Genomic DNA, 24,006 nt, shown 5'->3' with positions numbered 1-24,006 from the left:
AGCACAGCAGAAATTCCATAAAACTAGTTAACAGACTCCCTAAGGGCAGTAGGCGTAGAAAAGCATTGGTTCAAAGACTGAATCTTGAGGAACTCCACACAGCAGAGGAGAAAACACAAGTACAGACCTAAAAGTGTTAGACTGGACCCATTTTAAGTTGTTGAAGGGTGAGAATGGGAGTCAAATTTTTTCCTGCATACAGGATAATATCACTTGTTGACACCAAGCAATGCTTATTTTATTTTGGAAGCCACATTGGAATTTATCAGTGACATGTATGACCTTCAGTGAACTGGTTTCCGGGCAAGTTTTTCAAGGACGGAAAAGAAAATTAAGAGAATTGAGAGGTTTATTGTCCGAATATGGTTCACGCATGTAAAGTAATACATAAAACTGCTTTCAGACAAGGGCGAATATAGTAGATTACCCCTCGATTCACGGGAACTAGCTTTTATCGCGGAATGTCACGTTACTTTAAACTCTACCGTCCAAATACTTGATGGCGTTGCGCGGAGGACAGATGCAGGTGTTCCACTGTCTTAATTAAACGAAAACAACCCCCCGCCCATGTGGAAATCGATCAGCGCTCACGACCTGCAACACTGGAAAAACACACCAGGATTTCATCAAAGAGACAAATTACGCTAATAACTGTAAGTAAATGATGTTTTGGGGGGCTTTCATCTCTTTGTTTAGTATTTTACAGCTTCACTTGCTGCTCTGCATTAAGTGAACAGATTTCGCCAACTTTAGCTAGCTTTTTATGCTAATGTTTATAGTAAAAAGCTTAATATTTTTTAAAGTCTTATTCTTCAAGCTTTGGAAGTCGAATTCTATTTTTTTCCATGCCAAAATAATCGACAAAACGTTAGTTCGTCTCACAAATGTTAACTTCTTTTGCCAGGCACTCAGCCTTATGGTTCCTTTCTTGACATGAAAGTGCTAATTTTGTGTTAACAGGCATTATCATGTGACCTACTTTATGAACAATCAATATAAATTGACAGCATTTAAAGGCTGCCTCAGTCAGAAATGTGGTGTGGAGTACCATCTAGAAAGGCCTCAAAGGCTTTAGAGAAAAAAATGGTAATAATGCAATGGTTTAATTATAAATAACATCGTATTCACAAAAACAGACTTAAGTTATCATCTGAAAGGTAGAAAATGTTGCAAAATCTCCTTCAAACTTTTTGTTTTATTGATCGAAACTATCGTATTGATTATATTGATTAATCCAGGGTTTTGCAGAGCCTAAACATGTCTCGGAAAGTCTTAAATTGTGCTTAAAAAATTCAAAGCCTTAAAAATTTTTGATTTTACAGGTGAGTGGTCTTAAATCTTGGAAGGCACCTTTACTTAGACATGCCTATATCGAATCTTTGTTTTCCACTTGCTTGCTATGAATGATATGCTAAATATCACTATACTCTGTAACAGCAATTTTCAAACTTTTTTTTTTTTTGCTCAAGGCACACCTAAAAACAAACCAAAACCATACCACACCATACTTAAATCCATCCAAAATTGCCTCTTTAACATGTAATCTTTACTTGATGTTTAGTTGTAGTAATGATGCATGGTTGATCAAATTCACAATGCACACCTAGACATGCATTTCTTCACCATTGGCAACAACTGATTCAAACCAATACATGCTAAAATGCACGTTTCTTTTCATCATACATTTCAGCTATGTCAGCCTTATTCATAGTTGTTATTTAAAGCAATCTGCTGTAGCAAATCAGAACTTTTTGTACCTGTTATTTGTCAATTTAACACTAAATTAAACAAAATATGTTCTTATGATACAAAAGCACAGTTAAAAAAAAGCCAGAAATTGAGCAGAAAAAGTATAGTTTTCAAAGAGGTTCAAGTTTTAAACATTTTGATATTATGTGATATTGCAAGTTTTAAAGCAGTATTACAGCATCAAAATACCTGTGAAAACATATGCAAAAGTATCTCTAGCTGTATTATTGTAGTTATCAAGCATGGTCGTTCAGATTCCCAAGACACACAGAGACATCGTGCCTTGCCATACCATTTGAGAACCACTGCTCTATACTAATAAAGAGGCATTAAATGTGAAAACCTCAAATGTTGGTGCTTATGAACAAAAAATGTCATTGTTCTAAATCTATTGACATTTTATTAACAGTGCACCATATTATTCAGGTGTGTCTCTCCCATGCCTTTCATTTTTGACCTTTTGCAGCACAAAAAATATAAATTTCATGTCATTAAAGAAGGTCTTAAACATCTTACATTTGATTGTCAAGAGTGTGTGGGGAACCCTGTATATCATATTACACATTAAGTCAAAGTGTGATGAAATTGTGGCTCAAACAAGCCTTATGACTTCTGCACCAAGAACTTTCAAAAATCCTTGTAACTTCTACTACCCAAGATGAACAGCAGTGGACCAACCTACCCCCTCGCCTCTTTGTATGTCGGGGATCTGCATCCAGATGTGACGGAGGCCATGCTGTACCAGAAGTTTTCTCCCGCTGGACCCATCATGTCAATCCGTGTGTGCCGTGACATCATCACCCGCAGATCCCTGGGATATGCCTACATTAACTTCCAGCAACCAGCAGATGGTACAGTACCTGTTTTGCACAAATCCACAGTTTCTGAAGTTGTTTATTACTTTCTTGCTTTGTAGGATTGAGCAGTATTAATTTTTTAATACTGTCATACTATCAAAATTTTACCAGGGTAGACAGTACAACTGCCAGGTGTTTAAAAACCCCATTCTATAGGTGCTTGCAAATGTGCATGAGCAATAAGAACAAGCAGAGCACACCTCTACAGGTGCTTCATTCATACCTTTAACAAATGCTACAAGTCTAAAAAAAAGACTATGTTTATGGGGTGACATGTGCAGGATGGAAGTGATTTATAGTTGAAGCATTGCTTTTAGATTTAAGAAAAATGAGCAACATTAGGACAGAGGATCAATTGAAGTTTCTATCTTTTTCCTCTCCATCAACAAATGTTTTCTCCACCTCCCTCACTTCCTCCCCGGGGTGATATGAGAAACAGTGATCAACTATTATTGTGTAGGATCTGGGAATGTGAAGTCATGTTTAGTGTGCTTTGAAATGTATAAAAATTTGGACTTAAATATTATTATTTCTAGCTGAGTGTGCCCTCGATACCATGAACTACGATGTTATCAAGGGCAGGCCTATCCGGATAATGTGGTCCCAGCGTGACCCAGGACTCAGGAAGTCTGGTGTGGGAAACATCTTTATCAAGAACATGGACGAATCTATTGACAACAAGGCGCTGTATGACACCTTCTCAGCCTTTGGAAATATCTTGTCCTGCAAGGTAAGTGTCTGTGTATTATACATGGTTTTTGAAGCTCTGGAATGAACCGTTTTACTTATTAAAACGAGCGTGCAAGAATACTGAGTCTGTGAAGTCAGATTTATGAAACAATGTTGGAGTTATCACCCATATCAATACAAGAATCCATACATTGGATGCAAACACACTGATATTTTACAGAGAAAATGTTCTCAGCATATTTTTTTCTTTGTAGGTCGTATGTGATGAAAAAGGATCCAAAGGCTATGGCTTTGTTCACTTTGAGACACAGGAGGCAGCAAACCGTGCCATTGACACCATGAATGGGATGCTGCTGAATGATAGGAAAGTGTGAGTAGTCATTACTTTGAAAAGCTAATATACTATGATTATACAAATAAGTTAAGGCCAAGAGTAGTGCAGCACATTTGCATATTTACAATATTAATGAATACTGATGACTCTTCAAAAAATATTTGTGTAGATGACTATTTCATGTGTTTTGTTTTTTATCCAGTAAAAAGACAGGTTTTCATTTGGAATCTGGCATTGTCAAGCCAAAGGCCTGTGCCCTGGGGAAAAAATGTCAGTTGTCCCTGTTTAGGTCAGTGAGTTGGTAGGATCTGTGTCTAGGTTTATTGTGTTCTGTATGTAATTTTATGCAAGACTGGACACTAAAGCTCACCAGAAAGCTGTCTTGTCCATACAGTGTTTGTTTATCCTGATTTTATCCATGTTTAGGGATGAATCAAGAACTAGATCTCTTCTTAAGTTCAACAGCCTGGTTCATCAATATTCATTGTAACAATATCTGTGTGAGGACTGTCTTTAAAGCTCCTGTGAGGAATTTCAAAATGTATTGATTTTGGTTCCCCCTGTGTACAGAGAGATACAGTGCAGGTCTCAGCACAAATTGTCCTGACATTTGTAGTGACAAAAAGTCTGGCTCTTCTTTATTCTAAATGTGGGAACAACTTCTCACAGGAGCTTCAGACTGTGTTATAGGGCTGGGTGATGAGAACTAAAAATCTTAGATTTTCTTGCATGAATTCCATTGACAGTTTTAGCCTTTATTGTCCTTAAAACAAAGAACAACCTGAGTGTTGGTGTGTCTGCAATGTTTGTGGTAGGCTGACCAGGGTTTTCTGGTGGTGCTGAATCTGAATCCTCAGTGCAACAAAACATGAGTCACTCTCTCTAGCTGACTGACTTGCTCACTGAGGAGCAGGTCAGTCAGCTAGGTTTAAGTCCATGGTAACCTTTTAGTTAAAGGCAGTTCTTGAGCTTTATAAAACCCCTAAGGCTGGCCACACACTACAGGATTTTTAAATCTGAAACGATTTTAAAGACGTGGGAGACCACAGACATCAGGACAATTTCATATGATTTTCCATCTTTTATCCTTTGAGCGCTCACACTAGACAACTCAGCCAGACTTGTCAGATCACTGGAGACCACACACCTGCTGACCTGCCAACGACTTTGGGTGATTATGTGACTTCAGAAAACAAAAGCAAACAAACACGCATGGATGTCTGTGATACCCTCTTCTGTCCCTCCACAACAGGCTGCCCTGGCATATGTTACAGGTGCAGCAAAACATCATAAAACAAGGGAAAGGATCAGGATGAAATCCTGGCTGGAATGAAGCTACAATTGTGAGTGGTGAAAGCACATATGAACTGGTTGGTGACGCTGCCCTGCCTGCTCGCTCTCATTGGTTGTTATGGGTACTCCGTCAGAGGCATGAAAACATAGAATCGCAAATATCAAACTTTGAAATTAAAGATTCGGGGTCTGGGAGGCTATGACATGATTTGGAGCAGTAAAACAATCATGTTGACACCACACACATGACGATTATTCAGACAAATAATCGTTCGCGAGGAGGCTTTACTCAGGATACAACTACATGATTGTTGGGGGAGGAAAATCTTGCTTCAAATCGGCCTTAAAATCCTGTAGCGTTTGGCCGGCCTAACCCACCTAACGCCGTCTACATAGACGGGATTCCACTTGCCAAAGAACTGGTGCCAGGAAAATTGTTCCCTTCTTATTTTTTGAGACAAAATATCTGTTTGGAAATATGTCATTGTGTGGACTTGTGTTTTAAATCAATAGCTGATATCAAATATTAATATTTTGATTTGAAAAGAATAAACAGCACTCTGAATGGATTTCCCTTCCAGTTGAACTCCTCACAGTTGCACTAATGACATGTATTCAAGTAACATCAATGCTTGTTTGAGAAGTAGTTTACAGCAGGATTAAAAAGAACATGGGGTAATATTTTACAGCAATGAAAAGCAGCTACAGGGTAAAGCATAAGAGAAACTGATGCACAATTGTAATTTTTAGATAGATTGTAAGTAAGTCAGATTAGAGATGGGCAATTAATCGAAAAATGATCGAAACCGACATATAGAGCCTCTAACCGACTTAAACCTGCCTTGTCAATTATTTCAATTTTTTTCCCTTTTCTTTAAAAAAATGTGACTTTTTTACAAAAAACATTTTCATTTCAGCTGATGTGTGTTTTGATTTTAAATATTTCATTAAATAACCATAAATTGTTTATCTATGCCTATTCCTTTCAGTTGTTTGTTTTAAAATTATACACATATTTACAGACCAAACAGAGTAAGAGGTTGGGGGTGGAATCATCATTCATTAATCATAATTGAGGCAAAAAAGTTCTATTAATCATGATTTTGATTTTTGCCATAATCGCCCAGCCCTGAGTCAGACATTGTAATTTCTTGCAGTTGGTTGCTTGATATCCACCATTGAGAATAGCTGTACTGTGATATTATCATAATCATAGGCCCTGCATCGTTGCAGGTAATTCATGCCTTAGTAGTACAGTCAATGTGAGATTATATTTCCAGGTTTAAATGCGAAACAAAGTGAAACTACTCTATCAAATCAAATTATCAGCCAGTTCTATAAAGCTGTTCGATGCTGTTGTGCTCTGTCTTTTTTGTCGTCTTATTTTCATAATGATGTGCTAAAGGTAAAAGACACATTTCACCCTGTACACTCTGAAGTTTTAACTTACTTTGTCATCGATGTTCCCTTGGTGGTGGGTTGGATTTTGTCTGTAGTTTTGTTGGCCACTTCAAGTCCCGCAAAGAAAGAGAGGTTGAGTTTGGCACCAAAGCTATGAAGTTCACCAACGTCTACATCAAAAACTTTGGTGAAGACTACTCTGATGAGAAACTCAAGGATGTCTTTTCTTCATTCGGTATGTAGGAACGATTTTGAAATTGTTAATCCTTCATAGTTAAGTTGTTTTACTTTCTCTGTCAGACAGTCACAGACTGGTTTTCTCCTGTATCTCTCAGGAAGGACTCTGAGCGTGCGTGTGATGAAGGATGAGAGGGGACGTTCACGAGGATTCGGCTTTGTAAACTACGCTAGCCACGAGGATGCTCAGAAGGTAAAACTGTCTTTGAGTTCACTTGGGCAGACAACCTGCCAGAAGAGATGGTTTACTGTGTCAGCATTAAAGATGGAACTTTAACAGCTGTTCATTATTTTGTTAGCTTTACTTCACTTCCCTGGATAAACATAATGTGCCAGTTTTACCCACACTGTGTGCTCAGACAACCATGAAAGTCTGGACTCCTGTTTACAGATCTGAATGTAGATCAGTGTTAAGACCTCAGATCTCAAACATACTGCCCAGACTTGGCTTTATACAGATTTAGTTATCTACACAGAACTTACATATTTCCTGTTTTCTACCCAGGCTGTTGAGGAAATGAATGGGAAGGAGATCAATGGAAAAGTCATTTATGTGGGTCGGGCTCAGAAGCGTTTGGAGCGTCAGGGAGAACTCAAGCGAAAGTTTGACCAGATCAAACAGGACCGCATTCAGCGCTATCAGGTGCTGCTGCATTTTATTCTTATAGTTTCTGTCTAGTTTTCATTCACATAAATTACTCTCTACCATCATTTCTAATGCTTTGATATAAATGAAAGATTGAACACATTTTACAATGGAGTTGTTTTCCAGACGTGTTGATTCATCAGAAGCTGTTTGCTGAGTACACATGATTATTTCACTGTAATGTCCTGAAGTCTTTTAATTTTTCCAGTTAGATAGAGTAAACCTTGTCAATTGTTGCCCTGTGATTCCAGGGGGTGAATCTGTATGTGAAGAACCTGGATGATGGCATAGATGATGAGAGACTCAGGAAGGAGTTTGCCCCTTATGGTACCATCACTAGTGCCAAGGTTTGTAATGCCTTTAAAAGTTAAAGTCATCATCCCTTTACACCTCTCAGCACAGTCCTTAGTTATAACAGACATGGTGTGGTATCATTTTATTGTGATGTCACAAGGATCGCAGTTTGCAGACATAGGTGGACCACTAACAAAGGACTGGGTTGGCATTTTACATTTCTTGGGTCTTTCATACTCCTCATACCCCAAAACTGAATACTGAAATGTTTTTTTTATATATGTCCCCATCTAAGATTGACAAGTGTACTGGTTAATTTGATCATAATTATACTTGCATATGTTAATTTAAGTACATACATGTGCATTTTCTGTATATTGTTTAGTATTATTATCATCATCATCATTTTTTTTAACACAAAAAAATTTATGTTGGGACAGTGGATTTGGTGGTAGATTTTGTTTTGCCCATAAAACAAATCTTTAGAAAAGTGCACAAAATTAAGTCTTTATCTTTTCTGAAAATGCATCCACAGTCCTTTATAGCCTTCTCAGTTTTAATGTCCAGTTGTGACGTCCAAGTATTGATCTTCAACTCCGATCTCCAGTCTCTCAGACTTGTGTGATTTTGATCAGTTTTCTTTCCTGTAGGTCATGACTGATGGCCCCCAAAGCAAAGGCTTTGGCTTTGTCTGCTTCTCCTCACCTGAGGAGGCGACTAAAGCAGTCACTGAAATGAATGGGAGGATTGTCGCCACTAAGCCGTTGTATGTGGCTCTGGCTCAGAGGAGGGAGGAGCGTAAAGCCATCCTAACCAATAAATACATGCAGAGACTTGCTACCTTGAGGACCATGACGAGTCCCGTCATTGACTCGTATCATCAGGGTGGATACTACATGACTGTACCACAGGTAGGTTTGGCTTTTTGACAGTGGGAAAATATTTTAATTACAATACAGCTCTTTGATTCACTCAGGGTTTTAGAAAAAAGTGGTAGAGTTCCCAAAACCCACAGGGTTTATCCTGACTTAAAATGTGGTGATGGTACCTTTATGCAAAAATATCTTCCCAAGATGTTGCTTGAACTAATTTCTTAAAGTTTCTAAAAGAAACCCACATAGGATTCATGACATATCCTTAAACAGACATGGTTCTCCAAATGGTATAGAGAAACGCCCCTTTATACCCATATAAGGGCATGAAACTGCAGGGCAATGTGCAAACAAATAAGGAACATAGGAGTGAGAGGAGAAGAAGCAAGATATCTGTAACGTCAACATTAAAATAAACTAAAAAACAATCAATACTTTGAGTTACTTGTAGTTATAAACAAATGTAGTCATACTCCAAACGCCATCAAATGAGGAAGCTTTAACTCTATTTTAACCATGAAATATATGCTAAAAACACATTAATTGGATGAAATCACTGCTTCAGAAATGATATGCATTAAGCTGTAGTAAAAAAGGATGTATACCAGATGTCTGAAAATAGTCTGAATGAGTCATTCAATTAAAATGTACATTCATTCTAAAAAGACTTAAATATAAAAAAAAAAAATTTAAACACATTTATACCTGCAGATGCTCACATACTCCTGTTTGGAGATAGGTTTTTATTCTTTTAAATAAATGTCGAATGTTAGAACTTCCTCACAAGCCAACTTTATATTCAGAATCAACATTTTGTTGCTAAGATCAAACAATGCATGTTTACAATAATACTTTATCATATTTAAATAATTTGTATGTGTTTTAATAATATTGTTGGGCTGAATTGGTAAAATAGCAGTAAAATAGAATTAGTTTTTTTATTACGTATTTCTTAATCTAGCAGATTTGAGTGTGGATGAGTATAAAATTAAACATTTTATCCTCTCTGATTAGCCCTCAGATGTTCGTAAAAGTGCTCTGGAGTGTTCTTAGATTTATTTCTTGATTTTGCTGAGAACAAATCACTGACAGAAAACTTGGGTAAATAGCAGAATCTTCCTTACTGTGTAAGAGGGTTTTATGAACATTTTATTTCCATATATTTTGGGCTTTTTATGCCTTTATTCATAGAGAATGATAGAATCAGAAACAGGGATGAGAGAGTGGAGGAGAGACATGCAGGAGCCACAGGCTGGACTTGAACCCGGGCTGCCTGCGTTTATGGGGTGCAAATTAACCGCTAGGCCATCTTAACGCCCCCGAACAAATTTCTTCTTAAGACTGGTTGCTGAATGAGGACCACTTAGTGTATATACGGGCCCAACCAAACACTTTTACAGGCAACTTTATGAATTATGATAATTGTGTAATTGACAAAGGTCAACTCTGTACTATTTTACTAACAAATATGTCGCCACTACATATGGTGTAATGCAGTTAGAGATAAATTGATCCAGTGTTTCCCTTAAAAGATGGTGTTCTTCATGAAAACACATGCCTGACTGATGAGAGCTGGTGCTGGTATATTAGGTGATGGTGGCCTACACCACTTTATTGTGGTGGTTTATTAGTCAGTCTGCACCTTTGGACTGAGGTTAGATACTAACCTGCGCTTGTTCTTAATAAGCGATTATCACTTACCAGAGCTGGTAATGCAGAGTTTTATATAGTTGAATCCCTCTGAAAGGGGCTGTAGATGTTTAAATGACATGTTGTGCCTTGTGATATTAGATGTGCATATTTTTATTCATCTCTAATTATAATCAAAATGTAACGTTTCTATTCTCATACTTGTGTTACACTTCAGCCTCCTACTCGCTCCTTCTACAACCACAGCGCTGTCAGCAATATGAGACCAGTACCTCGATGGACAGGACAGCCTCCCAGAGTGCAGGGTGAATGGATCATCATGTGTGAAGTGATGACTGCATCTGTTAATATGCGGTCTGTGTTAAATGTGTCTCCTCTTTTCTCAGGACCCTACCCAGCTCAGTATCCTGGTACTCAGGCTCCCCGTCACGGGTCGACTCCTATCGCCACAGTCAGACAAGCTTCCACTCAGGCTCCTCGCGTCATTAGCTCCACGCAAAAGACAAGTACGACAGCACGATGAGCTCTATTGTTGTTAAATGAGCTTCTGTAGGTAGTAGTATCTTATGCATGCACCGTCTTCATCCAGGTAACATTGGGACCCAGACTGTAGGAGGACGTACTGACGTGCCTGTTGTGACCAGAAGCGGACAGTACAAGTACTCGTCTGCGGTGAGAAATGCCCAGCATGTTGTTCCTGTACCTGCACCCAGACAGGTACTGCAGTCCGTACCCTACTGTTTTCTAGTACACAGCTAAACTACAAAATAGAGCATTCTTGTTAGCTGTGTACTCCAGTAGTGTTTGGTTCATTGTTGTTATGCTTCTGATTTTTAAACAAAATATTTTAAACTACACAACATATAATAACTTTATGGGCTTCTCACTAATTTAGCTCTGTTGGTAGATCAGAAACCCTAAGCACAGGGGCTGCATTCTTCATCACTCTAGTCACAGATTTTTGCAATTTGAGTATGTCATGAGTCTATCCTACGTTTTCTTTATTTTTTTACTTTCTTTTTAAAATTTTTCAACAGAGAACATATATTCTAGAGTACGCTGTTATATTTTTTCTTAATGTTTATACATAATCCATTTGTTCCAAATTGCTATTCATTTTTCTGACTCAAGCCTTAGAGTAAAAGTAAGTATTTCCATACAATATATTTAATCTCTTATCCCCACCCTCTGGGCTGATGTTGGAGGATCAACTTGCATCGACTTGCGAGTGATAGCTTTCCTGCTGCATGCCAAAGTAATTTTTAATAAGTATTTATCCTTATGTGGAACAGTCTCAGGTATTTAACCAAGGTATGGTGTCCCTCCTACATTTTCTGTCTCTCTGTAGCTGTCATGTGCTGTACAGAGGTGTCTCTTTATTTTTTTCCTTTGGTGTAGTTGCTGAAAGATGACAGTTCCGTAGCTCTCTCCGTGTATTCATATATGTATTTACATCATTGTGCTTGGTAAGTCCATGCATAATTCACACAAAAATAGTGCCACATTGATTTTAACCTTGCTGATGACGAACTCCACAAACGACCTCTTTGATTGGCCAGGCTGAGCATTAAAAATGCAGAGAACAACCTTCCCGTTTTACATGTTGGAACTGGTTCATCATATGGGAAATAAGAAATTATAGTGTGCCACCTTTAATGTAGTGAGTTATAAAAAAAAAAAAAAAAAAATTCAAAATGTGTTTCTCTGCTGCCATCTAGTGGTCGACATCAGTTCAGTTAGGTTTCATTTTTAGTTCAATTGATGCTGAAGTGAAACAGCCAGACGGAGACAAAGAGAGGTCTGGTGTTACTCAGTGTTTTTCTGCTTCAGCCACGGAGACCATTTGTCTGTAAGTTTTGATTTTAAAAAATTCTAAAACTTTTAAAATGTAGGGAGAAATTTCACATAACCTACTTTTTGATGTTTCTGTTTTACATGATTAGATTAGATATTTTATTGATCCCAAGGAAAATTAAGTTTCAGCTGTTCATTTAATTCAAGAAGTGAAACTTCCATAGATTCTCGATACATCTCATACAAATGGAAATATTTCAAGACCTTTTTTATTTTAATGTTGATGATTACATCTTACAGCTCGCACAAATTAAAAATCCAAAATATTAAAATATTATAAAACATATATATATATACAAACAGCCCTAAAAGGGGTTTGTAATACCAAAATGTTGACCAACTGGAAAATGCTGCTCATTTATGCACTCAGTACTTGGTCAGAGCTCCTTTTGCACAAATTACTGCATCTACAGGTGAGACCAGAAATTTATATACACGGCATAAAAAGACAACATTTTTTTCTCACTGTTTGACATTAAATCAGACTAAACCTTTCCTGTTTTAGATCAGTTAGGATTACCAAAATAATTCCTGTTTGCTAAATGCCAGAATAACTAGAGATTTTTTTAATTAATTCAAAGCCTGAAGTTTACGTACATTTCTTTAGTATTTTGTAGCATTGAAAATATTTTATGTACATCTTGTGAAAGTCCATTTCTTCATGTGATTGACTTCAGAAAGTTAAATTTCCATACTCTAGATTAATCTCTGACAAAGTGAAACATTTCAAGGCCTTTTTTTTAATGTGTTTTAATGTAAACTCTTGTCTACACTGTCTTCAGGTCATTCCTACTCCTGCACTGGAGCCGAAGGTTCACATTCAAGGTCAAGAGCCGCTCACCGCCTCACTGCTTGCTGCAGCTCCACCCATGGATCAGAAACAGCTTCTTGGTGTGTTGCATCACTTATTACTTCCGCCAAGGAGGTCATGTGATCGGCAGGGTTTTTTAGTTTGTTTGTTAGTTTGTTAACAACATAACTCAAAAAGTTAAGGAATTTATTTTGATGGAATTTTCAGGAAATGTCGGAAATGGCATGAGGAAGAACTGATTTGATTTTGGGAGTGATCCGGATCACCGTCTGGATCCAGGAATTTTAAAAGGATTCTTTACTATTGGAAGATACGGCTAATGGCGGAGGTCTGCGCTCTTTCTAGTTTTTTTCTTGTTTTTGTCTTTCGGAGCAGATTCAAGTTGATCTGCAGTAGTGGTGGGTGGTAGCCTGGCACACCAGTTAGATTTGTTTCACACATCCATCTGGTGAACCACTCATAGACAGCATTTGGGAAAGAGCAGAGCCTTTGAAAAAAAAAACTCGGAGGGTGATTGGATGAACCTTCTGTCTGTCACATCTTTACGGGCCAATCAGAGCAATACAAGGACGTGACGTAGCCGCTACCGAGGTGCGCCCATACCCGAGTAAACTCCATACAGAACTGCATAACATGAACCATGGCGACTGTAGACATGTCAGTACATGACTTGTCGTTTTTGAATGGATAAAAAATCCCTGCTGTTCTTTGTTCTTCTTTTAAGACAGAAATGTTGTCACGTTCTGATGAAACTGGTGCTTTAGCAGCATCCATGCTAACATCTTTCGCCATAATTGCACTGGCCTCTTGTTGCTGCTTGCTTACGTCACAACTCTGCTGTGCCCGTAAATACTGCCCCTCGATGCTGATTGGTCCTGTCACTTTCTAACTGGGCCCAGATGGTTCAGATGGGAGCTGTGCAAGATGGATTCACCAGTGAGAAACAGAAACGGGCGTATCCATCTGCTTTGCAAGGTTAGGTGGGTGGTAAACTGGTATTTATACCATCACTAGAAAATTTTCTACCATGGAATGGATTTTTACCACACCATCATCACCAGTTTAAACACCTACGTTGTGCTGTGATGCACGCGCAAGGCATATCCGCTCCCACAACTTGCAGAGCAAGTGATTTTGTGATGGACAGCTCAAGCAGAGTCCAGTCATTGGCACACTTGGGTCTAGTATTATGTGTAGTCAGGTAACTAAGCAAACGGCACCCACTCTTGACGCTGTAACTAAGCATGATTAGCAGGCAAAACACATCTGTCAAGCTCTTCACAATAAAAATCTACAGCTGATATTTTTCTTAAACGCCTTTATTGTCAATGCCCTCATCAGGAACTGTGCTCAAGTCATTGTAGCTTAATATGCCTCAGCAGGAAAGATGAAATGTAAATTATGGAACCAGTTAGAAAGAAGTAAACATAGAGAGACATTGAAAAGAATCTTCTGTTCTCCTATGCTTAGACATAAATTGAGTATGCAATCAAAGGCTTGTTTTAAGGGGAGAAGAGGGTTTATAACACTTGAATTTGGATTTACAAGCATCTCTTTTTAATTTTGTAATACTGCAATGTAACACGGTTACCATCAAAGGTATGAAAAATACTGTGATATAATTTTGAAGCCATATTGCCTAGGCCCAACCTACAGGCTTTACCCTCTCTTTTGTGTTTGATACCGCAGGAGAGCGACTGTACCCACTTATCCATACCCTTCATCCAAACTTGGCTGGAAAAATCACCGGGATGCTGCTGGAGATCGACAACTCTGAGCTGCTGCATATGCTGGAGTCACCAGAGTCACTGCACGCTAAGGTATCATAAAGTCCACATTTCTGCATCTTTGATTGTCATTGTGACCATTTTATCAAGGGCCACGCAGATTTGAAGATGGCTGCCACTAATTGCATGTCTTAATGGGGATTGTTTTATTGATGAGTTGTGAAGCTTGACCTCAGCGACCAAAAATTACAAGCAAGTTTTGTGCTCTGCTTGTAGATGAAGAGAGTCAATCTCATTTATCTCCAAGTAGAAGAATTATCTTACAAATTTGGTATTGTGTAATTGTCCACAATTCGCTTAACGGAAAGCTCGTTGCATCTTCATTTCACAATATAGAAAAATTTAGTTCTACACTCATTTTCACCTTAAAACTGCTGAAACTTGTTAATAATCTTTATCTTGAAAACCTACAACCATGAAATCTTTTTGCAGTAACACCCATTTCTACTTCAAAAGTTGTGACTGTGTTGCTTCTTGAATCTTAAAACAGTCAAATACAGCTGTGTACTAAGGCTTTCCTGCCATACATGTGGTAGGTGAATAAATCTGGATCAGAGCCCAGCCAACCTCACCAATAACACGGTTGTTTTTCCTCTCTTTGGTCAGGTGGAAGAGGCGATTGCCGTCCTACAGGCTCACCAGGTGAAGGATTGTTCTCCTAAGAAGTGAAGAGCCCTTTCAGGTAAGCGTCTACTGCTCCTTTTTAAACGTAATTTCAGGTGTGGCATTTTATAAATTTATTAGATTATTAGACTCTTGAGATAAATACTTTATTCTAGGCTTGTGTGGCCATCACAGTGCTAACATGTTTAGAAAAAAACTATGAGCTGAGTTGAAGACGTGTTGCCACTAAATTTTAACTTTATAATTCTTTCCCCAGATGCCAGCAATTATCTGAAGGAGGATAAAAAGAAAAAAAAAGGAAAATATTTTGGGGACAAAAAGAAAAAAATTTGTATGTTTGATCAAAATGAAAGAAGAGATTTGTGAAGTTAAAGCTATTTTGTTGTTCTGCGATGTTTTGTTAGATAAAAGTTAAAGTATATGCATTAAACCTGTCTTGAGTCATTTGTTAAAATTAGGAAATGTGTTTAAAATGGATTGTTCATCATTGTGGTACACTGGGTCATTACAAGCTCATCACTGCCCCCCTCTGGATGTTTTGTGTTTTCTCCACCACCATACTGAAACACCTGGAACAGTGGTACAAAGGTAAGGTTTCGTCCTTATCAAAACTAACAGCCACTGCCAGCCTTTACCTTTTCTCACCTGACAACTTTATGAATGAGCTGTTTGCACATCTAATGTATTCTACCCATTTACAAAGGTTTATTAATGTAGTCAGTACAGTGCATAATGGGAAAAATCTGGGACACCTTTCCTCTGGTTGGCACACAAGAGCACTGGCAGCTCAAACCAGTGGAAATAGACACTGACAGAGAGGTTCTGTCAGAGAGGTCTTCATTTGTGCTGCTCTGGCAGGCACTGGGACCTGTTCTAGCATTTTCCACTTGTCCATCCATGACTGTTCGAGCGTTTCAAACTGCAATATTGTTTAATTTACAAAGTTAGGTCTGTGTATAATATCCATTTAACAATCTGTAAGCTACTGATCATACTTAAGGGACCAATGGACTAAAAATGTTATCTTAAGTTTGTTTTATTTATAAATGGGCCAATAAACCCAAACATCTGAACTATAAGGCTTAAGACGCAATAGATTTCCTCCCCTTTTGCTGCATCCAACAATAATGAATGTTTTGGTCTTCACAGGATAAACTCATTGAGGTTTGCAACTCCCAGTAACCAATCGGAATCCATTGCAGCACTCTTCCATGAACGTGTATCAGGTTGAAGTTTGATTTTTGCTGCTTTATGGGAAAAAGTCAAATCAACAAATGCCACTTTTGTAAAATCGTACATTGAATACCTTGAGGAGTGATGGTTTATGGCTTATTTTATTTTAACTGTTTACAGACTAGTAATTTCGGAAGTATTCAAGTTATACAAATGTACACCTACCTTTGATATTTACAATTTAGACCTAATTTGCTTGATATACAATTCAACAATATGATCCTCTGACTTCAGTGAGTAAATAATTTAATTTTTTATTTTTTTTTAAAAAGTACCTGGCCTGAGAAGACAAAACTCGAAAGTCAAATCTGCCAAAGTTTATTGGGAGCCTTCATACAAAAAAATGAAATTATGGCTGTAAAAAGTTACAAAGGATTATTCATGACATTGATATACTTTTGGCATTTAAGGCCTATTAACCCAACTTAGCTCTGAATTTCTCTGAATTTCTCTTAAATCTAAAACTGTTGATTTTAAACAAGCAGATAAGACAGTAATATTTAAAAACATACAGACCAATAGATACCTGCAGATTACTTCTCAGTGGTAGTTTTACAACACAAAACCCACAAAAAATCTGAAAAGCAACTCAAAAGAGAATGCCTATTCTCCATAGGTCAACACATGAACGTGAGGCAACTTTTATTACACACAGCCGACTAATTTCAATGCGTCTGTTTCAATGACATTTCCATAAACGCAAACAAATGTATTTACATGAACTTTCATAAGCTTGTATCAGACTATCGACGTGTTGGCATCAAAAGCTGCTTAGCTGTTACTGAATCTGGGAAAAGGTTGTGGTAGGTCGGTAAGGGAACATAGGCAGCTGTTATCATTTTACCTGGAAGGGAAAGAAGAAGAAAATGTAACTCAGAAAGCACAATAGATTTCAAAGATTACAACCAAATAACAGATTAACATACCTGCAAACCAGCGCCCATGAAGTGCATTTACTGTTGCCATCGCTGCTGGTATTGATGGACACTTCACATACACATTACCCTTAACAAAAAGAAAAGGAGGTTCAATAATTCATCAAAACCAAAGTACCCAGTCACACCAGTTTTACCCTTCATGTCCTACAGCTTCAAATAAAATTTGCTATTTGGGTGAAAGCTTTTTGTACTTACTTGAGGAGAATTTTTATCAACATAAATGTGAACAATTCCTCCATGTTTGTTGCACTCCTCAATAACGTCATCCTGGATCTCAATGGCCCATGTTGGATCATTTTCCCTGAAAAAAAAGTGGAAATAATAAGAACAATAAGGACTGGGTTGTCTTTCATTAGAGAAGAAAGAAAAAATGATCTTAGAAATGAGGCACTCACGATTGTGGGTTGAAAAGGTTGGACAGCTGAAGGCAGTGTGTGGCCAGTGGCTGTGATGGGAGGTTCAAGGCTTGGCTTGGAGCTGGAGTTGGAACAGCTGAAACGAACAGTAATTATGAGGATTGTTTTTACACAGAAAAAGGAAAAAATAATTTTTCATCCTAATGTACCTGGTGGAGCACCGATGTTTCCAAAGGGGATGGAGCCAGTCATCTGCAGAGCCTGCTGAGCAGCAGGAGGAATCTTCAGACCAGTTCCTGTGAGGGAAGAGAAATGAAAGATTAAAATATTTACCAAAAAGACCACATCTGAATTTGAATGATTAGTTTCTCTCTTGTATCACATATGTTAAGTGTCTATAAATTATATGTGTATGCTTTTATTACATGTGGAGGGATCAGTTATGCCTTGGATTAGATCCACCCAGTCAGTAAACAAGTGCTTCCTTGTTTCTTTTAATTTCTTCTTGACAAAAAGACTGAATCCATTTTTATTTAAAAGTCGCAAATCATTTTTTTTTCCGTTTGTTGATTATTGCATAAAAAGCCAAAAAAAAAAAAAGTCTTCACCTTCTGCTAGTCGAGCCATGAGCTGCAGACGTCCGGTTGTTCCCAGGTCAATACCAGTTCTCTCCAGTTCATCATTGTCCAAGATTGAGCTTGCTGTTGATGAATCTGAGCGCTCTGTGACGTGCCCCACCTTCATTGGGCGCCCAGCCAGCTCAAAGCCGTTCAGCTGCTCCAAAGCCTTCTTTGCACATTCTGCATCTGCAAACTTAAAAAACCCACCACAACAGTAAAATTAACACTAACAGTCCGCACCTTTGCCAAATCAAATACTTGCTACATATATGTTGGAGTTACCGATATGAAGCCGTATCCTTTGGATCGTCCTGTCTCACTATCCATCATCAGCTGGATCCCCTCGATCTATGGAAGAGAAAAAATGCATTTTAGTCAGTTTCTCTACAGAGACTGTCAAGAATGATAATTTATTGGAGAAACTTGTAGCTAACCTTTCCAAAAGGTTCAAAAATCCCTCGAAGCATCTCTTCAGTGATGTTGAAATGCAGTGAGCCCACGTACAGCCGCATTGGGCCAGAGCTACCCTTCTGTAGATTATTGGCAGCTGCTGCAGCCCGGTTTTTCTCTGCCTGTAATCACATTTGAAAAGTAATGTAGTTATATTAATTCACTGTACTGGTTTAGAAATACTGAATGCGTCCCAGCCCAGTGTGACCTGTTTAAACCAGGGGCTTATTGTTAACGCTGTGTATCCAGCACTGTTTTGTTTGACCATTTCAAACATTTCATCAGAGAATTCATGAGCCCACGACTCAGCCGCTCAGTGTTTTGGGTGCTGACAGTCTTCTGCCCCATGAAGACAGCCTGGCAGCGGTCTATTTTTATGTTCGGTCACAACGCGTAGAAATAGTCCAGTAGGAGGTTATACTTGAAGTTACCATGACCTGTGAAGCCTGGACGATGATGGGCACTCCTAAAAGCCTCTGTCCAGTCAATCCAATTGCCAGTGGTACAGATGAAGCCTCCACAAACTCTATGTATGCAATCCCCTTTGACCTCCTGGAGTTTCTGTCTGAGATCATCCTCACATCTCTAACCTAGCAAAGAAAACAGATTGTTAGAGGTCACTTCTCCATGCAAACTCAGGTCAGAATACGTGATTATGTCATGGAAACAAACTGACTTTTCCAACAGCTGAGAAGAAATCTTCCAGATCTCGAGCTCTGATTCTGGCAGCGAGCTGCATACAGAAAACTGTGCGGGCGTCCCTCTCCTCTGGTGTTAGATTGTCGATGGGTTGTCTTTAAAAGCAAAAACACTCAGATGAGTTTCAAAATCTCACAGCTACAATGAAACAAGCTTGTAATGTGTGCAATTTTAAGACTAATGACAAATTTAAAAGTCAATCAGAGACAATTTTATAAGACAAAAATGTGACACCATAAAGACTGATCTTACCTGACGGGGCTCCTTTCTTTTTTGAATGGAGGGCTCCGACTTCTGGATCGTTTTCGGCTAAAATGAGAGGAAGACTAATTACTTTGCCAATTTAAAATAAGTGGACAAAAAGGACTGGTGGGTCTGCAGTACTCACAATTACTTCATTGGAAGATTTTATGCTCTGGTTTAAGAATTACAAATTAATCTGGTTCTTATTTGTATAAAAGGCTCTTCAAACAGGAGACACTTTGGCATTAAATAGAGAACACAAGACTGTAAACAACTACTGACATGATGGCTGACTTCCACTTGGCTGCTTTAGCTTAAGGGCCCAAACTTCGTCCCGACTCACTGACATGCTTTCAGGAACTTTTCAATAGAGCCAGACTTTTTACTGTAAACTGGTAGTGTCTTTCAAACTGTGTCTGGGCGCCTAAGTCCTAGTGAGTTGGTTTATGATCAGACTGCCTTATCTGTTAGTAGACGTAAATTTAAGTTTAGATAAACTTCCAGAACAATATCTCTAATTATAAACTCATTTTTAAACATGCAATCCAACAACTAAACAGTGTGAGCCAAATAGTAATAGATGTTTCAGAACTGTGTAAGTGAATAAACATGCCATCAAGTTCAACTAGTCACTTACATGGGGCTTTTGCGTGCTTTGTACCGCCCAGAACGTTCTCTGCTTCGAGAGCGACTGCGATGGCGCTCTCTGCTGCGGCTTCGTTTTCTCTCTCGGCTCCTGCTCCTCTTCTTCCCCTTCTTTTTGTCTCTGCTTCTGCTCCTTCTCTTCTTAGAGCCTGGGCTCCGGCTCCTGCTTCGACTCCTCCTTTTCCTGAAACAAGTCAAAACGGTTAGTTTTGCAAATACCAGTTACATAAAATGATTAATATTTTCATACTTCATCAATATTGATACTAAAAAACAGATATTTAAAACATTGTATTTAAAACTTACTTCTTGCTTGAATCTTCATGTCCGTTTGCATGAGAGGACTTGTTCTCATCCTAAGCAAGGTTCATAGAAGAACATCATGAGGACGTAGATGAGACATTTCAAGTCGTCAAGGTAAAGGGGGTGGGGTGGGACAAGAGAAAATGCAGAATATATTCAATTAATAATAATACTTCAAACTTCATGTCTGGACAGTGTCCTTCTACCACCCCAATAGCTGCCAATCCCCTCCTGTTTTTTTTTTTTTTTTTTACAAGGCTGCTTAGTACTTAATGCTACAAAGCACAGTTAAGGGAGAGTGTCCAACATTAGCAGAGTTCAGGAGGCTTTCACAGTAGTCACATCATTTCCACCATTCCCCTCCTAATAGGCCGTACCCATGCCACTATTTGTGCCTAATCATGTGACCACGCACGGCCCATGGCCACTAAAAGAGATCCTGTGTGGTTGGTGTCAGTCCAGTGATCTTCACCCATTTTCGTTCTTGGACTGTAAGAGCTCGATGCCACCTCTGTCACACATCTTGCCCTGAAGCAAACAGGGATTCACACTTCTTAGTAATATTGAGGTCCATAAAAATAAATAAAAAAAAATCAAAGTTAAATAAATCAGTTTATTCAGCTACGTGTTACACTTCCATTATCTTGAGTTTTCCAATAATAAAGGTAATAACTCCAATCGTCTGACTTAAGGAAGTATGCGCTACAGAAAAGTAATTTATAAAACAAAAGTAGATAGATGTTTTACAGTTGTTCTAATAATTAATAAAATATCTGTGGTATTCTGTAGCATGCAAAAATCAAGATGCTTATTGACAATACAACTGACTAGTGCAAAGAGGCAGTATTCATTTTTACATCGGAAAAATTATTTGGGTTTTGCATTAAAATCACCATGGATCATGCATTTAATCTACGAAGTCTGACAACTAAATGTTCTGCAATTTCAAACAAGATATTTCAAGAACAAAAACAAAAAAAAAAAGTTTTTTCCTTCAGCTTTACATTTTAATGCATGATTCTTCATAAAACAAAATACACATAATACAAAACTGAAAGTTTTAATATGTTTGGGAATACTTGGATGTATTTTCTTCAAAAACAGAAAAAATACTTTATCATTCAAATAATTTTCAATAGATTAAATCTGGGTGCACATTTCTATTTGTACTTGCATGCAAAATGTAAATCTAAATACTGCCTCCTTTGCTGAATAGGTAAAGTTTGGGCTTATTTACCACTGGCATTCACCTTTTTACAACCGAATACGGATTGGATGTTCTAGGTTGAATCTCTTTTAGTCCTAAGGTGAACCACAGTACATCAGTATATGCACAATAACTACCTTCCTTTTTTTCACAGTTCACAGTGGAATCAAAGATGAATTCATGGGAGTAGAGGTGAGATATCATTAGGGAAGTCTATAAAGAGAGATAGATGTGGATTTATTTATAATTCTGTATTGCGTTTTAAATACTCAATCACACCACACAACATTCAAGAAAACTTTGACACATAAGCAAATATATAGGACTCAAAAAGAGTAAATCATAACAGCAAGTCAGGCCTCATATCTCTGTATTCTGCAACCCACCTTTCTGTATGGGGCCTCCAGCATGGCCTCAACGTCAAAATCATCAGCCATGATGATCCTATGGGAAAAGAGACAACAGTGAATATTGTGCACGTGGGAATCTAGAACTGTAGCTTCCGTAAATACTTTGCTGGAAACTACGTTTCTTTGCCATTGATTGTTAACCCCCTTCGCGCACAGCCCACACTCAAACATTGTCCGATCTTCCACATACAAACCCACGGAAGTAAAAGCTTCCAAGAATTGTATTCTAACATTATGCCTTCACGCACAGAAATTTCAATGTGTTGCACAAACCGTCACATCTACATTGCAGAGATTCACATCGAAAATTACAGTCTGTGAGAATAAATACAGTGTATATAAAGTCCGTGAGCTAAAAATACGCCAGAAGGCAACAACAACATAACCAGACGGAGTGTCTGAGTTCGCACCAACTTCCGCGAAATGTCCGCAATATTCAGATTCAACTTCATATCGGATAATTTAAACACAGACCTTAATCATTATAAGAATCACGACGCCAATGATCAAAATACTCGAATATTAAAGTATGTATAAGGGAACTGGCGTTGTAAATAACCTTGTATGATAAAACACGCGTTGCAGTGAACACGATGCTAACACTGACTAGCCCCTCGAGAGCGTCTTCGACGTTTTAACGTCTGCTTACGTTAGCTTCTTTAAATAGCCCTCGTTATTAATAGTGTGTCAATGCGTTAGGCGATACTATTACTATAAATACTAACAGACGTAGAAAAATTAGCTAAAAACGACCCACGTTTAGAGAATCCACTTGAAACGGTCTACAGTAGGCCAAGTCACGTCAACGTTTGAAAAACAAGCGCTAAGTCAACAGTGGGCAGCCAATATGGCCAGCTAACGGCGTTTCCCCGGTAGCAAGCTAGCCTTGATAGCAAACATTGACGTTACCGTTTAAAAGTGATGAAATGATGTACCAGAGTCAAAATATCACGGAAAATGTGCCACTTTTGAGGTAAAACTCGACGCTTCCCTATAGGAAGATTACGAGAAGCAGAGATACAATCAAAATATTCGATGTTATATAACCTTTTTCTGTTAGCAACTATCGGTATCTGCTTGTGGCCTGGTATCAAAATGCTCGCCTTCGTTCTTCTTCGTCGTCTTCCTGTGCTGAAAGAGTTACAGCTATGGCAACACTTGGATCTTCCTTACTGCGACCTAGTGGTGGTACTTTGTATTACAACTCTCTTTTTACGAAACAGTTCATTTGTCACACCACTTCGGTGGTTAATATATTATATTATTATATTCCTGTTTTTATTATTGTTTTGACAATGGGAATGCTAACAACATACATTTTGGAGGGTATCTGTGCCAACCTAATTTTGAAATTTCAATATCAGAACCTGTAGGGTCAATAAGCTCTGTTCACTTTGTTTACTTTCAGGGTGTTCATGACCAAAAATACCCATTTGAAACCCATTAAAACACTAATTCTGATCCTCCAACTATTGACTATTGACAAATATGAATTATACTATGTTAGGCTTTCATTTTGGAGTCACTGCTTCAAATTTGCAGTTTTTCCTGTTCGTTATCAATTGCCAGCCATTTCCAAAATTTTTGGCATGAGGGGAAATTACATGCTTTGTTTTCTGGTTTTCTATAGGGTTACTCATGTGACCATTCATTAAAATCTTAAAATAAAATCCCCTTGAAATAATCCCCTTCAAGGAAATCCAATTTTTATGTAGAATATAAAACTATTCCTCCTTTTGTGTGGGCATTTATTAAGATAAAAAACAGGTTTTTGCTCCAAAACTGGCAATGGATGGGTTAAAT

General features: G+C 38.1%; 2 protein-coding genes across 8 annotated transcripts; one reads left to right on the top strand and one right to left on the bottom strand.

Annotated features, from left to right (window-relative positions):
- Positions 1-495: 495 nt before the first annotated feature.
- Positions 496-15,529, top strand: LOC121517268 (embryonic polyadenylate-binding protein-like). Of its 3 annotated transcripts, none has more exons than XM_041798916.1 (17): positions 496-653; positions 2,408-2,600; positions 3,143-3,336; positions 3,551-3,666; positions 3,833-3,919; positions 6,420-6,559; positions 6,660-6,754; positions 7,067-7,204; positions 7,459-7,554; positions 8,152-8,412; positions 10,241-10,328; positions 10,410-10,529; positions 10,613-10,695; positions 12,660-12,768; positions 14,378-14,508; positions 15,082-15,157; positions 15,356-15,529. In XM_041798916.1, the coding sequence occupies exons 2-16, from the start codon at positions 2,408-2,410 to the stop codon at positions 15,142-15,144; spliced, it is 1,914 nt and encodes a 637-aa protein (XP_041654850.1). In that variant the 5' UTR covers positions 496-653; the 3' UTR covers positions 15,145-15,157; positions 15,356-15,529. The 3 variants fall into 3 exon arrangements, with proteins under 3 accessions (XP_041654850.1, XP_041654849.1, XP_041654851.1); XM_041798915.1 differs by having other exon boundaries at positions 10,613-10,740; XM_041798917.1 differs by lacking the exon at positions 3,833-3,919 and having other exon boundaries at positions 10,613-10,740.
- Positions 15,530-16,634: 1,105 nt separating this feature from the next.
- On the bottom strand, positions 16,635-23,333 carry rbm39b (RNA binding motif protein 39b). Of its 5 annotated transcripts, none has more exons than XM_041799228.1 (15): positions 23,251-23,333; positions 22,180-22,237; positions 20,590-20,639; positions 20,276-20,467; positions 19,648-19,704; positions 19,373-19,490; positions 19,128-19,286; positions 18,681-18,818; positions 18,529-18,594; positions 18,235-18,439; positions 17,836-17,922; positions 17,666-17,762; positions 17,466-17,571; positions 17,259-17,337; positions 16,635-17,176 (listed from the first exon to the last, which is right to left on the bottom strand). In XM_041799228.1, the coding sequence occupies exons 2-15, from the start codon at positions 22,228-22,230 to the stop codon at positions 17,076-17,078; spliced, it is 1,506 nt and encodes a 501-aa protein (XP_041655162.1). In that variant the 5' UTR covers positions 22,231-22,237; positions 23,251-23,333; the 3' UTR covers positions 16,635-17,075. The 5 variants fall into 5 exon arrangements, with proteins under 5 accessions (XP_041655162.1, XP_041655160.1, XP_041655165.1 ...); XM_041799226.1 differs by having other exon boundaries at positions 23,113-23,311; XM_041799231.1 differs by having other exon boundaries at positions 19,134-19,286; positions 23,113-23,311.
- Between the last annotated feature and the right edge of the window lie 673 nt (positions 23,334-24,006).

This window comes from Cheilinus undulatus, linkage group 11 (assembly GCF_018320785.1).
Source record: "Cheilinus undulatus linkage group 11, ASM1832078v1, whole genome shotgun sequence".
Lineage (NCBI taxonomy): Eukaryota > Metazoa > Chordata > Actinopteri > Labriformes > Labridae > Cheilinus > Cheilinus undulatus.
This window is presented reverse-complemented; position numbering and strand designations above follow the sequence as displayed.

Coding starts and splice junctions, on each gene's coding strand:
- LOC121517268 (XM_041798915.1), top strand. CDS start 2,408: ATGAACAGCAGTGGACCAACCTACCCCCTCGCCTCTTTGTATGTCGGG. Junction 6,560..6,659: donor GGATGTCTTTTCTTCATTCG/GTATGTAGGAAC, acceptor TGTATCTCTCAG/GAAGGACTCTGAGCGTGCGT. Junction 14,509..15,081: donor CAGAGTCACTGCACGCTAAG/GTATCATAAAGT, acceptor CTCTTTGGTCAG/GTGGAAGAGGCGATTGCCGT.
- rbm39b (XM_041799228.1), bottom strand. CDS start 22,230: ATGGCTGATGATTTTGACGTTGAGGCCATGCTGGAGGCCCCATACAGA. Junction 19,287..19,372: donor TCTTCTCAGCTGTTGGAAAA/GTCAGTTTGTTT, acceptor TTTCTTTGCTAG/GTTAGAGATGTGAGGATGAT. Junction 18,440..18,528: donor AAGGATACGGCTTCATATCG/GTAACTCCAACA, acceptor GGGTTTTTTAAG/TTTGCAGATGCAGAATGTGC.